Source organism: Lontra canadensis, unplaced genomic scaffold (genome assembly GCF_010015895.1).
Source record: "Lontra canadensis isolate GAN:19392208 unplaced genomic scaffold, GSC_riverotter_1.0 scaffold2, whole genome shotgun sequence".
NCBI classification, from domain to species: Eukaryota; Metazoa; Chordata; class Mammalia; order Carnivora; family Mustelidae; genus Lontra; species Lontra canadensis.
Genome location: NW_022630996.1, coordinates 45,722,600 through 45,736,297, shown reverse-complemented (window position 1 = coordinate 45,736,297; position 13,698 = coordinate 45,722,600). Strand labels below are relative to the sequence as shown.

At 38.4% G+C, this 13,698-nt stretch overlaps 1 protein-coding gene across 1 annotated transcript in view; it reads left to right on the top strand.

Annotated features, from left to right (window-relative positions):
- DNAH11 (dynein axonemal heavy chain 11) overlaps nt 1–13,698 on the top strand; it is a 317,403-nt gene that overhangs the window by 261,660 nt on the left and 42,045 nt on the right. Inside the window, exons 66-67 of the mRNA XM_032873525.1 lie at nt 4,236–4,440; nt 13,131–13,295. Of these exons, the coding sequence (XP_032729416.1) occupies nt 4,236–4,440; nt 13,131–13,295 (370 nt within the window). The remainder of the gene's footprint in view (nt 1–4,235; nt 4,441–13,130; nt 13,296–13,698) is intronic.

The following is a 13,698-nucleotide window of genomic DNA, read 5'->3' as shown; positions in this document are numbered from 1 at the left end:
TAGCACTTATGTTTGGGAACCCCAAGCACAGTAATGAAAGCTTCACTCTTGAAAGTTCCTTTAGAAGCCAGTCAGTGAATAGTGCTAGCAAAGAAAGATCTTTCTCAAAGCTACCTTTGAGATTAAGTTTGGAAACCCTTGAAAGAGAAGCTCAAGCAATGGGAGAAATTTTGATCATGCTTCAAGTGAAGGTGTGATGGAATATGTCTTCATCAAAAAGAATTGGGCTAACCAACAGAGACATGACATAGTATGGTCTTATGTGACGAGATTATCTTTCTTTGGGGTATATACCCAGGAGCAGAATATTTGGATTAAATGGTAGCTGTGTGTATAAGATTTTGAGAAACTCAAGTTGCCTTCTAAAGTGGTTTTACCATTTTCTATTCCCACCAGCAATGTACAGGAGTTATGATCTCTCTCTCTCTCCTTGTCAGCACTTGTTACTACTGTCTTTGGGGGTTGGTTTGGTTGTCATCTAGTGAATGTGAAGTGGCACCTTTTATTTGGATTTCCCTGATGACTCATAGTGTTAAATATCTTTTCAGATGCTTATTGGCCATTTGTATATATTCTTTGGAGAGATGTCGTTTCACATTCTTCACCTCTCTTTGATCTTGATATGACTGTCATGTTATATCAAGATATGTCAGAGGCATATCTTTGATCTTGAGAGGACTGTCATGTTGTAGGCAATTAATGTGTTTTCATTTATTGAACAGACTAAACAGAAGAATGGCTGCATCAGTATGTAAGATGTTATGGTCATAATGCCTGTTAGGGGGGAGTTAAGTAATAATGTTTGTGAGAGCAGAGACTGTGCCTATTAGATGCCCCGTGCCTACAGGACTCTCCGACAGCCTGGCGTGGTGTAGGTGTTCAGTCACTGCCTTTTGAGTGAATGAATGTTTGGTTGTAACATGTTTTTCTATAAAAACAAAGAACTAAAGAAATTATCAATAAGGTATGTGATGATTTTAATGAGCATAATATCAGCTGGAAGATATTTGCAAACCTGTAAACAGATGGTATTATTTCCATGACCTGTGAAACAAGGGCTTAGGGCCACTGTGCTCATTGGATACACCAACAGCTGCTCTCTGGTTCATTCATAACATTTGGCCTGTGGTTCATTCATCTCTCTTTTTTTTTCCCCTCAGTGTTTCTCTTTAACGATGATGTGAATACTCATTTTTTTTTTATTTTTTAAGACTTTATTTATTTACTTGAGAGAGAGCACAAGCAAAGGGAGGGGCAGAGGGCAAGGAAAAGTAGACTCCCCACTGAGCAGGGAGCCTGATGCGGGGCTCGATCCCAGGACCTGAGCTGAAGGCAGATGCTTAACTGACTGAGCCACCGAGATGCCCCTATTTTTTTTTTAAAGATTTTATTTATTTATTTGACAGAGATCACAAGTAGGCAGAGACGCAGGCAGAGAGAGAGGAGGAAACAGGATCCCTGCTGAGCAGAGAGCCCGATGCGGGGCTTGATCCCAGGACCCTGAGATCATGACCTGAGCCGAAGGCAGAGGCTTTAACCCACTGAGCCACCCAGGGGTCCCTATTTTTCATTTTTTTTTTAAAGGGAAGCATATTATACAAATACTATATCAGCTTAGAAGAAAGTTGCTACCTAAATTGTTCTTCATCCTTCTAGGAAAAAAATATTAAAGCGTAGAAACACAGTAAAAACAACCCAAAACTAGATCACATGAATGGATTGACCATTCAGCTTGATAAAGAATGCTTCCAATGGTTTGTTTGGCAGATCTTTTTCAAGCTTAGAATCCTGTAAAAGTTTTTGCTGAAAATATAAGATCATTACAATGCAAACAAAATTTGAGAGCTGGATGAGGAGGTAATGAGTCTTATCTGTCTTCCGAGATTCTTAGCTATAGTGACTAAAGCTTTAGTGATTAAGAGGGATTCTGTGCTAAAACCTTTAGTGATTTAAGAAAACTGACTTTTAAAATAATCATTACACACTACCATTATTTTACAGAATTCTTTCTTGTCAGATAAAATGGCCAGTGGTTCAGAAGGCCTTTCTTTCTTCACTAAGAGGCCCAAGAGACTAACCTCAGAGTAAGATAAAATTATGAAATATCCACCAGCAGCATCCTAAAATATTGCTACATCACAAATTTGGGGCATCTCTCCTCAAGTTTAAAAAAAGTCGTTGCAAGTATTGTGGCATTTTAATAAAAAGGAATGTTGCCTGAATGCTGAACTTGTTTTTCAATGTCCTTCTTTTGAATTCATCCAGTTCTCCAAAATTGCTAAGTTTCGTGAAATAACATTTTGTCTGTAAGTCAGTGAGTTAAGTAGTAGTTTAAAAAACTACTGTATTTACATAAAAATAATATGGCCTTTGGATAACTTTCTGTCACAATAGAATACCTCTACAATTAAAATACTATATACACTGACTATGGAAGAATGCAGAAGTTTTGTATTTAATATAAAATAGGAGACTGAGAAGATACTCTGTTTCAGGCTCACTTGTAGGCTTCTTACATGTAATTTTCCTCCTATGCAGTTCAGACCTCTTTGGTGGAAGAGTCTGAAAAATTTCAGTATTTGTCATTTGTTTGTTGAATGAATTTTAAAACCCTTCTACAGAATCCTTGTAGCAGGTTCCTGGCAGAAAAACAAGACCACAAAGTAGGCTGGAAATTTTAATAGAATTAACAGAGTGACTGTTGACAGAAAGAATGTTCAGAGGGAAGCTTAAAGGAGACCAGGAGTCCAGGCAACCAGGGATCTACAACATCAGGAAGCCATTACCACCTCTAGGCCCGAAGGTGTTATTTGGTCCTGTGAGTGGAGCTGTGGAAAGAGGCCCATCCCAAACCCGGAATACGGTCATGGCAGGACACAGCCTCCCCCAGACCACAGCACCGAGGCAGGGAAGATCTGCCTCAAACTCCCCCTCCTGTACTGCCATGTCTTGCTAGTGCTTCCATTGGCCAACGCCCTTCCAGAACCCAGAGGACACCAGAGCCTGGGTGATGAGGTCCTTACAAGTTAGACCTCAGTATCTGAGGTAGAAAAAAATGAGACCCTCCCCCGAGGGTGAGGCTGTGTCCTTGCAGAGCTTTGCTTGCAATTCCAGAAACCACCTCCATCTAGCTGAAGCCAAAGACTGAACCCGAACGTCACAAGGCTGCAGGGTGTCATGGCAACTGTGTTTAAAAGGCAGTCAGGTTTCAAGGAACATGGGACCTGGAAGCCTGTAGAATCCAGAACCTGCTCCCTTTGTATGACTCTGCAACCTGAATATTGGTTGACTCTTCCCTGGGGAAACCAGGAATGTCTTTCTCTGTTGTGTGGTTTACCAGAAGGAAAGGGTGACATCAGCATGAGCCTAAAGGTTCCATTTCCAATTCTCCCTTCTCTTTGTTCCAATCCCAAGTCCCAGGAGAGCTCACTCTGGGGTGTTTTGAAGTGCCCGCTTCTGGTCCCTATGACCAAGGTAACTGGAATGTAGGATAGAAGTATGGTTGTCAAGATCCCGCCCATGTGCTTTCCATACAGGAGGCTGCTTAAACTTTGCTTTTGAGCCGGTACCAAAAATCCTGAAATAGTAATTTAAAGTGTAGGTGTATTTCTAATATGTATATAAATTTTAAGGTATATACACTTAATACACACACACAGATACATGCAAACACATATTCATCCTTTCAGAATAGCAGTGTTTAGGGATGTCTAGGGTGGCTCAGTCGGTTAAGCATCTGCCTTCAGCTCAGGGTGCAAAGCCAGGGTTCTGGGATCAAGACCCACATCAGGCTCCTTGCTCAACGGGGAGCCTGCTTCTCCCTCTGCCTGCCACTCCCCCTGCTTGTACTTGGTCTCTCTCTCTCTGACAAAAAAATAAAATCTTTAAAAAAAAAAAAGAATAGAAATGTTTAATAGAAGCTTAATCACAGAAGTATAATAGAAGCTAATGTTTGTTTTTATACAACCTTCGTATGAAGTACTGCATTTTCTTGTTACAGTGACATTACGAGACGAGTACTGTTAACACCATTTTGCATGTAAACAGTCCTATAGAAGTTTGGTGGATAATTCCTATTTCTTCTGTACTTTTAGGGAGACATGGTAGCTGAAAAATCCTGAATTACCTGGTCGTACAGCCTGGATACATTATCGGAATAGAGGAATTGGAATGCCCCCTACATATCAGTTATGGTTCATGGGAATCTCCTGAATGTTTGTGTTGTGCCCCTTTAGATACATCAGGATTGGAGACAAAGAATGTGAATTTAACAAGAACTTTCGCCTTATCCTTCACACAAAGCTGGCAAATCCTCACTATAAGCCGGAATTGCAGGCTCAAACAACGCTCCTCAATTTCACGGTCACAGAAGATGGTCTAGAAGCCCAGCTCCTGGCAGAGGTGGTCAGTATGGAAAGGCCAGATCTGGAGAAACTTAAGGTAAAAATTACAAAACCATCCATCAATACTTAACCTGGTATCTGCTTTGCTCAAGTTAGAGTGCTTAGCCCCGGGAGTGTAAGATAGGATACTTGCCCACCTGGGGTTTACACTCTAACTGAGAAAAATGAGGATGTATGTGAACAGTTAACACTTCAAGGGCTCTCCTGTTAAAGCAGGTAGTTAGCAGCCTGCCCCCAGTAGGAGATGGGCTTGCTGTAGTTTGATGCAGGTGACAAGGAGATGTAAGAGTCATGGGAAACAGAAGGAGAGAAGCAGGAACATGTCCCGATAGGTTCAGTGATGATAGTCCAAATCAGCCAGGGCAAAAGAACAAAAAAGAGGAGTAATGGAATAAAGCTGGAAAAATTGAGGGGCTCATAGCTGAAGATGACTAGCACTTAAAGGAAAATGTATGGCTTTAAGTACAGTGATTAAGAAAAAAATAATAAAAATGAGCATTGAATTAAAAAACAAAAACAAACAAACAAACAAACAAAAACACGAAAAAGCCCCCAAACAACAAATGAAGCCTGAAAATGTAGAAGGAAGTCAGTAGCTGAGGTGAGTCGTTGCAGCAGAGATTGTATGTCCTGCCAAACCAAAGATACTGGCCATCGCGCTTTTATGGCATCGTTCGTCACTCCAGGTATAAATCAGTGCTTCTCAGATGGTGTTCTAGAATATCAGCATCAGCTGGGAACCTTAAATGAAGAATCTCAGGCCCCAGACCAGATCCTGCTGAATGTGACCTTCCGGGGCAGGCCCAGCAGTCTGTTTTAGCGGAGGCTCTGCAAGGGATTCTCAGTCATTTTCAGAGTCCATTGGAGGCAGCTTTCCATTGGATTTACTTCTGCACCAGTCACCAACTGGAGCAGAGGCAGCCCTGGGATAGAGGCGGAGAGTGAGTGGGCTCGGTTCCCTCGGGTCTCCTCATGAGCGTGCTCCCATGCGGTGACATCACAACCTGCCAGTAATGAGTGATCCAAGGCCAGGGTTTAGAGGACCACAGGCTGTTTGGTGTATCACTGCCAAGTTGGACATGGAACATGTCCATATTTGAAACACCATATGACCGTATAAGAAAATCGTCTTGTCGTGGTCATTCATGTACACGTTTTTCTTTTTTGCAAAAGCTTTGACAGTTCATTTATTTGCTTTTATTTTTGACAGCGAAATTTTTCAAACATAGAAATGTAAAGAAAATAGTTCTAAGTTTCCATGTGATCATCATTTAGCTTCAGTCATGAGCAACATTTTGCCTCTCCCCCTCTTTTTTTTTTTTTAATCAGAAACAAGCTTTTAAAATAAATGTTAACTTACTCTGGAATAGTTTTAGATTTATTTACACAAAAGTTACAGGATACTACAGAGTTCCTCTACATCACTAGCCCAACTTCAGTTTCTCCTAATGTTATCCTTCCTTTTTGCAATACAAAAAAATAAAATGTATTTAAAATACTATTCTGCTTCAGTAAAACATGTCATTCATTGTTGTTCAGTAAGGCATAGTAATCTTTCTCCCTGTTTTTTATAAGTTTGGGATATCATTCACATATCCTTTTTAATTGTATAATTCGGTGGTTTTTAGGTCATTCACAAAGTATTGATTTTACTACACTTTCAGCACCTCAGAAAGAAAATCCATGCTTACGGCTGTTACTCCCCCGCCCGCGTCCCCACTCACCTAGCTCCTAGCAATCATTAATCTCCTTTCTATCCCTATAGATTTGCCTGTTCTGGACATGTCATGTAAATGGAATCTTAAAACACCTGGCCTTTGTACCTGGCTTCTCTCACTTAGCCTAATATTTTTCAAGTGCATCCATATGATAGCATCTACCAATTCTTCCTTTTTTATGGCTGAATGATATTCTATTATAGATACTATAGACCATATTTTATTTATGCCCTCATCAGTTGATGGACATTCAGGTGGTTCCCTTCTTCTTGGCTGTGATGTTCAATGCTTCTCACAATGTTCACTGTAAGTTGTGTGGACTTATATTTTTCATTTCTCCTCGATATGTACCTCAGAGCAGAACTTCTGGGTCATATAGTAAGTCTGTGTTTAATATTTGAGGAACAGCCAGACTGTTTTCAAAGCAACTGCACCATTTTACATTTCTACCAGCTATGTAGAAAGGACACAGTTTCTTCACATCCTGTCCTATCTTTGTCTCTCTTTTTGATAATAGTCGTAGTAGTGGGTGTGAAGTGGTATCTCACTGTGGTTTGGACTTTCTTTTCCCTATGGACTAATGAGGTTAAGCATCTTCTCATATATTTATTGGCCTTTTGTATGTCTTCTTTAGAGGAGCATCTGTTTCAAATCCTTTGCCCATTTAAAAAATTGGGTTATTTTTATTGTTGTATGAGCTCTTCATATACATTGGGTATTATACTCTTACTGGGCATATAATATATAAATATTTTCTCCCATTCTGATTGTCTTCACTTTCGTGATGGTGTCTTCTGAAGCACACAAGTTTTCAATGTTGATGAAATCCAGTTTACATCTTTTTTCTTTGTTGCTTGTGCTTTTAATGTTGTATCTAAGAAACCATTGCCTCACACAAGTGGTGAGAAGCTATTTGCTTTTTTCTGTGTTTTCTTCTAGGAGTTTTAGAGTTTTAGCTCTTACATTCAGGTCTATGATCCACTTTGAGTTAGATTTTGTTTTTAGTGTGAGGTAGGGATCCAGCTCCATTCTGTTGCATGTGGGTACCCCATTGTCCCGCACCATTTGTTGAAAAGACTGTCCTTTCTCCCTTGCCTTTGCTACTTGTCCAAGATGAATTGACCATATTTCTATGGATCTATTGTCTAATGTGAAAACTATAACTTTCTTATGAGTGGTAGCTTTATAGCAAGTCTTTAAGCTGGGTTTTGTCAGCCTTTCAACTTCTTCCATACATTGACTGTTGGCTCTTCTGGATCTTAAGCCTTTCCATGTAAACTCTAAGATCAGATTGTCAATATTTGCAAAATAATGTGCTGGAATTTTGATTGATAGTATGTTGAATCACAGAAAGGAAGACACGATACCTTAACAATGTTGAGTTTTCCTATCATGAATATGGATTCTCTCTACATTTTAAAATCTTTGGTTCCTTTTATCAGAAAATGGTAGAATTCTTCATATATTCTTCATATATAATTTTCTTTGATTGTTACCTAAGCACTTCAGTTTTTTGGTGCTAATGTAATGTAAATGTGTTGTATTATAAACTTCAAATTTCATTTGTTCATTGTTAGTGTATAGAAAAGCAATTGTCTTTCGTATCTTAACCTTGTATCTTGTAGCTTTGTTATAATCTCATATTTGTTAGGAGTCCTTTTGTTGATTCTTTAGGAATTTCTACAAAGACAACCTTGTCATATGTGAACATAGATTGTTTAATTCAGCCTTCCCATTCTGTATACCTTTTCTTTATTTTTCTTGTCTTTCTGCATTTGTTAAGACTTTCAGTACAATGTTGAATAGAAGAGGTGAAAGGAGATATTTGTATCGTGTTTCCAGTTTTGGGAAAAAAGCAAATAGCTTCTCACCATTAAGTGAGGTATTAGCTAGATGTTTCATTTTTAGATGTTCTCTATCAAGTTGAAGTTCTATATTTCTAGTTTGCTGAGAATTTTTATCATAAATGAATGTTAGATTTTTCATACGTTTTTTCTTCATCTTTTATTTAATTATTTTTTTAAGTATTTATTTATTTATTTAACAGACAGAGATCACAAGTAGGCAGAGAGGCAGGCAGAGGTGGGGGGGGAACAGGCTCCCTGCTGAGCAAAGAGCCCAATGCGGGGCTCCATTCCTGGACCCTGGGATCATGACCTGAACTGAAGACAGAGGCTTTAACCCACTGAGCCACCCAGGCGCCCCTTCATCTATTTTATATCATATACTTTTTCTTCAGCCTTTTGATGAGATGAATTATGTTACTTTTTGATGTTGACTTGGACTTGCATACTTGGAATAAATCCTACTTAGTATGGTATATAATTATTTTTACACGTGTTTGGTTTGCTCATATTTTGTTGAGGATTTTCATATCTATGCTCATGAAAGATATTGTTATATCATTTTGGGGTTTTTCTGTAATGGCTTTATCTGGTTTTGATATTAGACTATAATGCTGCCCTCTTAAAACTGGTAAGGAAGTAATCCCTTTGCTTCTATTTTCTGGAAGAAATTGTAGAGAATTGATAACATTACTTCTTTACATCCTTGGCAAACTCATCAGCAAAATCACCTGGACCCAGGTGCTTTCTATTTTGGAAGATTATTGTCAATTCAGTTTTTTAATTAGATGTAGGCCTATTCAGATTATATGGTTTCCATTGTAAGAGTTTTTGGTAGATGTGTCTTTCAAGAAATTGGCCTACTGCATCTAAATTATCAAATTTATGGGCATACCATTGTTCATTATAGTCTTTTATTGTCCTTTAACCTATAGAATCAATAGTGATGGTCCTTCCTTAATTACTAACATTATAATCTGTGCTTTCTCCTTTTTTTTTTTTCTTGATTGGCCAGGCTACAGGGTTATAAATTTTATTGATTTGTGTATAGAAACAATGTTTGGTTGATGATTTTTTTTCCCATTGGTTTCCTGTTTTATATTTTATTGATTTCTCCTCTAATTGTTATTGTTTATTTTCATTTCCTTGCTCTTTGTTTATATTGCTCTTCTTTCCATAGTTTCTTAGGATAAAAGCTTAGGTAATTAATTTTAGAATCTTCCTCCATTTCTAATAAATGTGTTCTATGCTATAAATTTTCCTCCAAGCACTGCTTTTGCTACATCTCACACATTTCATTAAGTTGTTTTTATTTTTGTTTATTTCAATATATTTTTCATTTCTCTTGACATTTCTTTTTTTCATCTGTCTGTTACATAGAAGTATAGTGTTTAATCTCCAAATATTTTGGGATTTTTTTCAGCTGTCTTTCCATTACTGATTACTTATTTAATTTCATTGTGGATTGAGAGCTTACTTTGTATTTCTGGGGTTTTTTAAACTCTTTCAGATGTGTTTTCTGGCCCAGAGTTTGGTTTATCTTTTGAATGACCTATATGAGCTTGAAAAAATTGCATACTCTCCTATTTGTTGAGAAAGTATCCCATAAATGTTAATTACATCCTGTGATTTTTCCTATTTGGTTCAATTATACTGTTACTGAATCTCTGCCCACTAGATATATTAGCTAGAGTTTTGAATGCTCCAGCATGTGGCTTTGTCTGCGTCTTGAAGTTTTATCAGTTTGTCTCATATATTTTGACACTCTTTTGTCAGAGACCTGCTCAATATGGATTCTTATGTTTTCTTAGAGAATTGACCTCTTTATCATTATGTATTTTCCCTTTTAGCTTTTGTTACTTTTCCTTGTTTTTGTGTCTGCTTTACCTGAAATTAATATAGTTGTTTCAGCTTTCTTTTGTCTAGTGTTACATGGTATATCTTTCTCCATTCCTTTGCCTTTGAGCAAAGCAGATTTCTTGTAGACAACGGACAGTTGGGTCTTGTTTTGCTTTTGTTTTTTTGTTTTTGTTGGGTTTTTTTTGTATACACAGTGTCAGTGTCTGTCTTTTAATTGATATATTTAGAAAATTCACAAAGTGATTGTTATTGATGCAGTTGAATTAAAATCTACCATATTTGTCACTGTTTTTTTTTTTATTTACTGCACTCTTCCTTATCCTTTTTTTTTCTTTTCTTTCTTTCTGCCTTCTCTGATTTTAAATGAGCATTTTATAGGATTCTATTGCCTGTTCTATCTCAACATGTAAGGTATACATCTTTTTAAAAACATATAGCTCTTTCTTGGGGCACCTGGGTGACTCAGTGGGTTGAGCCTCTGCCTTCAGGTCAGGTCATGATCTCAGGGTCCTGGGATTGAGCCCCGCGTTGGGCTAACTGCTCAGCAGGGACCCTGCTTCCCTCCCTCCCTCTCTGCCTGCTTCTCTGCCTGCTTGTGATCTTTCTGTCAAATAAATAAATAAAATCTTAAAAAATAAATAAATAAAATGCATATAGTCCTGTCTTTAGCATTTAGTATATACATTTACAAGTAACCTAAGTCCACTTTCAAGTCACATTGTTATACTTCCTACTGGGACATGTAGGTTATCTTTTAAAAGCTTTCCCGTTTCCTCCCTCCAGTCTCTTATAACATTGTTGTCATTCATTTCATTTATCATAAGTTATAATCACCAAATACATTGTTGTCTGTATTATTTTGAACAGTTCTGTCCAGAATAAGAAAAAAAAATCTAATTAAAATTTCCTACAGGGGATGCCTGGGTGGCTCAGTCGGTTAAGCGGCTGCCTTCAACTCAGGTCATGATCCCGAGTCCCGGGATTGAGTCCCACATTGAGCTCCCAGCTCCGCAGGGAGTCTGCTTCTCCCTCTGACCTTCTCCCCTCTCATGCTCTCTCTCACTCTCTCTCTCAAATAAATAAATAAAATCTTTAAAAGAAAATAAGAAAAAAATTTTTTACCTCCATTTATTCTTTCTCTGACATTCTTCCTTTCTTTATGGAGTTCTGAGTTCTGACCTATAACATTTTTTTCTCTATGACAAAAAAATTTTAACACTTCTTGTAAGACATGTCTCTTCATGACAGATTCTTTCAGTTTTTGTGTGTCTGAAAGGTTTTTATTTTTCCTCCATTTTTGAGGAGTGATTTGGCAAGATAGGAATTTCTAGACTGATGGTTTGCTTCTTCAGTATTTTAAATATTTACTCTTTTTACTTGCATGGTTTCTCAAAAGTTCTGGGAAATTCTTTTTCTCTTTCTTCTGTGGGTGAGGTGGGTTGGTTTGTTTGTTTTCCTTGTAGCTTTTTCTAAAATTTTTTCTTTGTTTGATTATGGTCTGATATATTTGTTTGTTTCTTACTCTGCTTAGTATGCTGTGAACTCCCTGGATCTGTGGTTTGGTGAATGTCATTAATTTTGGAAAATTCTTTGCCATTATTACCTCCAATATTTCTTCTCCTTTTTCTCCTTCAGGATTTCCCATGATGTGCGTGTTAAACTTTTTGTAATTTTCCTACATTTACTGAATATTCTTTTCCCTTTTTTCCATTCCTTTTCTCTTTCCTTTTCACTTTGAAAAGTTTCTGTTGACTTACCTCTGAGTTGGCTGATGATTCCTTTGAGTTGGCTGATGATTCCAGCCTACTGAGGAGTCCATCAAAGACATCCTTCTTTCTGTCATAGAGTTTATTTCTAGCATTTCCTTTCTTAGAGGCTCTCTCTCTCTACTTGAAGTGTCCATATAACCTTGCATGTTTTCCACTTTACCCATTAGAGCCCCTTAGCACATTAAGCTTAGTTATTTTTAATTCCCAGTTTGATAATTTCAAAATCTCTGCCATTTCTGACTCTTGTTCTGGGGTTTGCTTTATCTCTTCAGACTATGTTGCCTTTCAGTGTGCCTTGTACTTTTTTGTTAAAAACTAGATATGATATATTAGATAATTTGAAGTGAGGTAAGTAGAGCTTTAATGTTAGGTTTTATATTTATGTGGTTAGGAGTTAGGCTGCATGGCACATTTGCTGGAACTGTCAGTGTTATAGGCTTCACTTTCCCCTCAGATCCCTGTTATTGTCTTGCTGTGTCCTTGGACGATTCTAGAAGCTCCTTCTTAAATGGAGTCAGTACCTCGCACTCTGTTGTAATCCAGTGTTATCATACTGGAGTCTCTTGATGTGATATGATGGGATTTTGGATGGGAAGTATTTTGGTATTTTGGATGGGAAGTATTCTATAATCCCATCATTAAATCCAAGGGTTTTCTAATAGGCCTGAGTCACTGGAGTTTGAACTTCAGACGAGTTTATCATTTATTTTTATATTCTCTATGCAAGAAAGGACATCCAGAAGAAACAGAGTTGTCCAATCATCCTCCTGCCTAAGGTCAGATAAGGCTCTGACAATAAAATTTCCCTTGAGGGCAGGCATTTGTGAAGAGAACAGAAAGCTCCTGCATGTTTTAAATAGTTGCTTTCCTCCGGACATATTTCAAAATGGTTGTTTTTCCCCCTTTCACTGCCCAAAGCAGGAATAGATTTTTCTTTTTTCCCCCTGATCTTCACTGTAAGAACCTGGTAAGTCTCCTAGAGGCAAATTCACAAAAGTATAAAGGGCTTCCCAAGACCACCGCCCCCCCCCCACCCCGCCCCTGAGGTTTTGAACCCTCAAGCTCTGCCTTCAACAATTAGCCAATGACTGTTGTGAATTTGCCAGCAGCTGTGATGGTCTATATTCACCCACTTCTCTGATTTTGAGAGTAGCCGTTGGCCCTGTGACCTCAGTTCTTTGATGGATGTAAAAAGACTTGAGGATTCGTTTTCTTCCTGTTGTGAGGTTGGAAATGACTTCCATCTCTTTAGATAGGAAGCAGATCCAGAAGTTTCTTCCTATAGAGTAGATTCTTCCTGTAGGTTCCTGATGTTAAATGATTAGGACAAATATGCATTCTCTGGACCCTGGGGTGCAAGCAGTTCTTACCACATTTTCCGACTTGCTTTAAAGTAACTTTTTAAAGAGGATTAGTATGTTTTTAATTGTAAGTGCAATTTACTATATATGATTCTGTGAAATTGGTGATTAAAGGATCCGCTTTCAAACCTGAATTGAACCACCATGTCTCACGCCTTTTCCTGGTTTGTGTTAGTTGGTTTTGACAAAGCACCAAAATGACTTTAAGATCGAGCTGAAGTACCTGGAGGACGACCTCCTTCTGCGCCTTTCTGCAGCAGAGGGGAGCTTTCTGGATGACACCGAGCTGGTGGAGAGACTAGAGATGACGAAAGCAACCGCCGCAGAGATAGAGAGCAAGGTAAGAAGACGCGAAGGGCCCCCAGAGGGTCACAGTGCTCCTTTTGAATCAAGTGGTTGGCGTAAAAATGTGATCCAGCCTTAAAACTTCTCTAAGAGCACTGACTTGTTGTGGATTTCGGTTCACTTAATAAACCGCCCTTAAAAATGTGTGGGGCTCTGTGTGGAGAAGGAGGTGGTTGGACTTGTGCTTATCCTAATTCAGCATAGATCCAGTCACTCACAGGAGACTCTGTCAGGCTATTATTTTTCCTGAGTGGCCAAATCGGAAGAAAATTGGAGCCTGCTGGCTTATATGGTCTAAAATCGGAAAAGGCTCAGCGTCCAGCTCTGGCAGACTGACACCCTACAGTCCCACCACAGGCTTCCCAGTCTGTTGTGCCTTTCAGGGAAATATTTAGAGC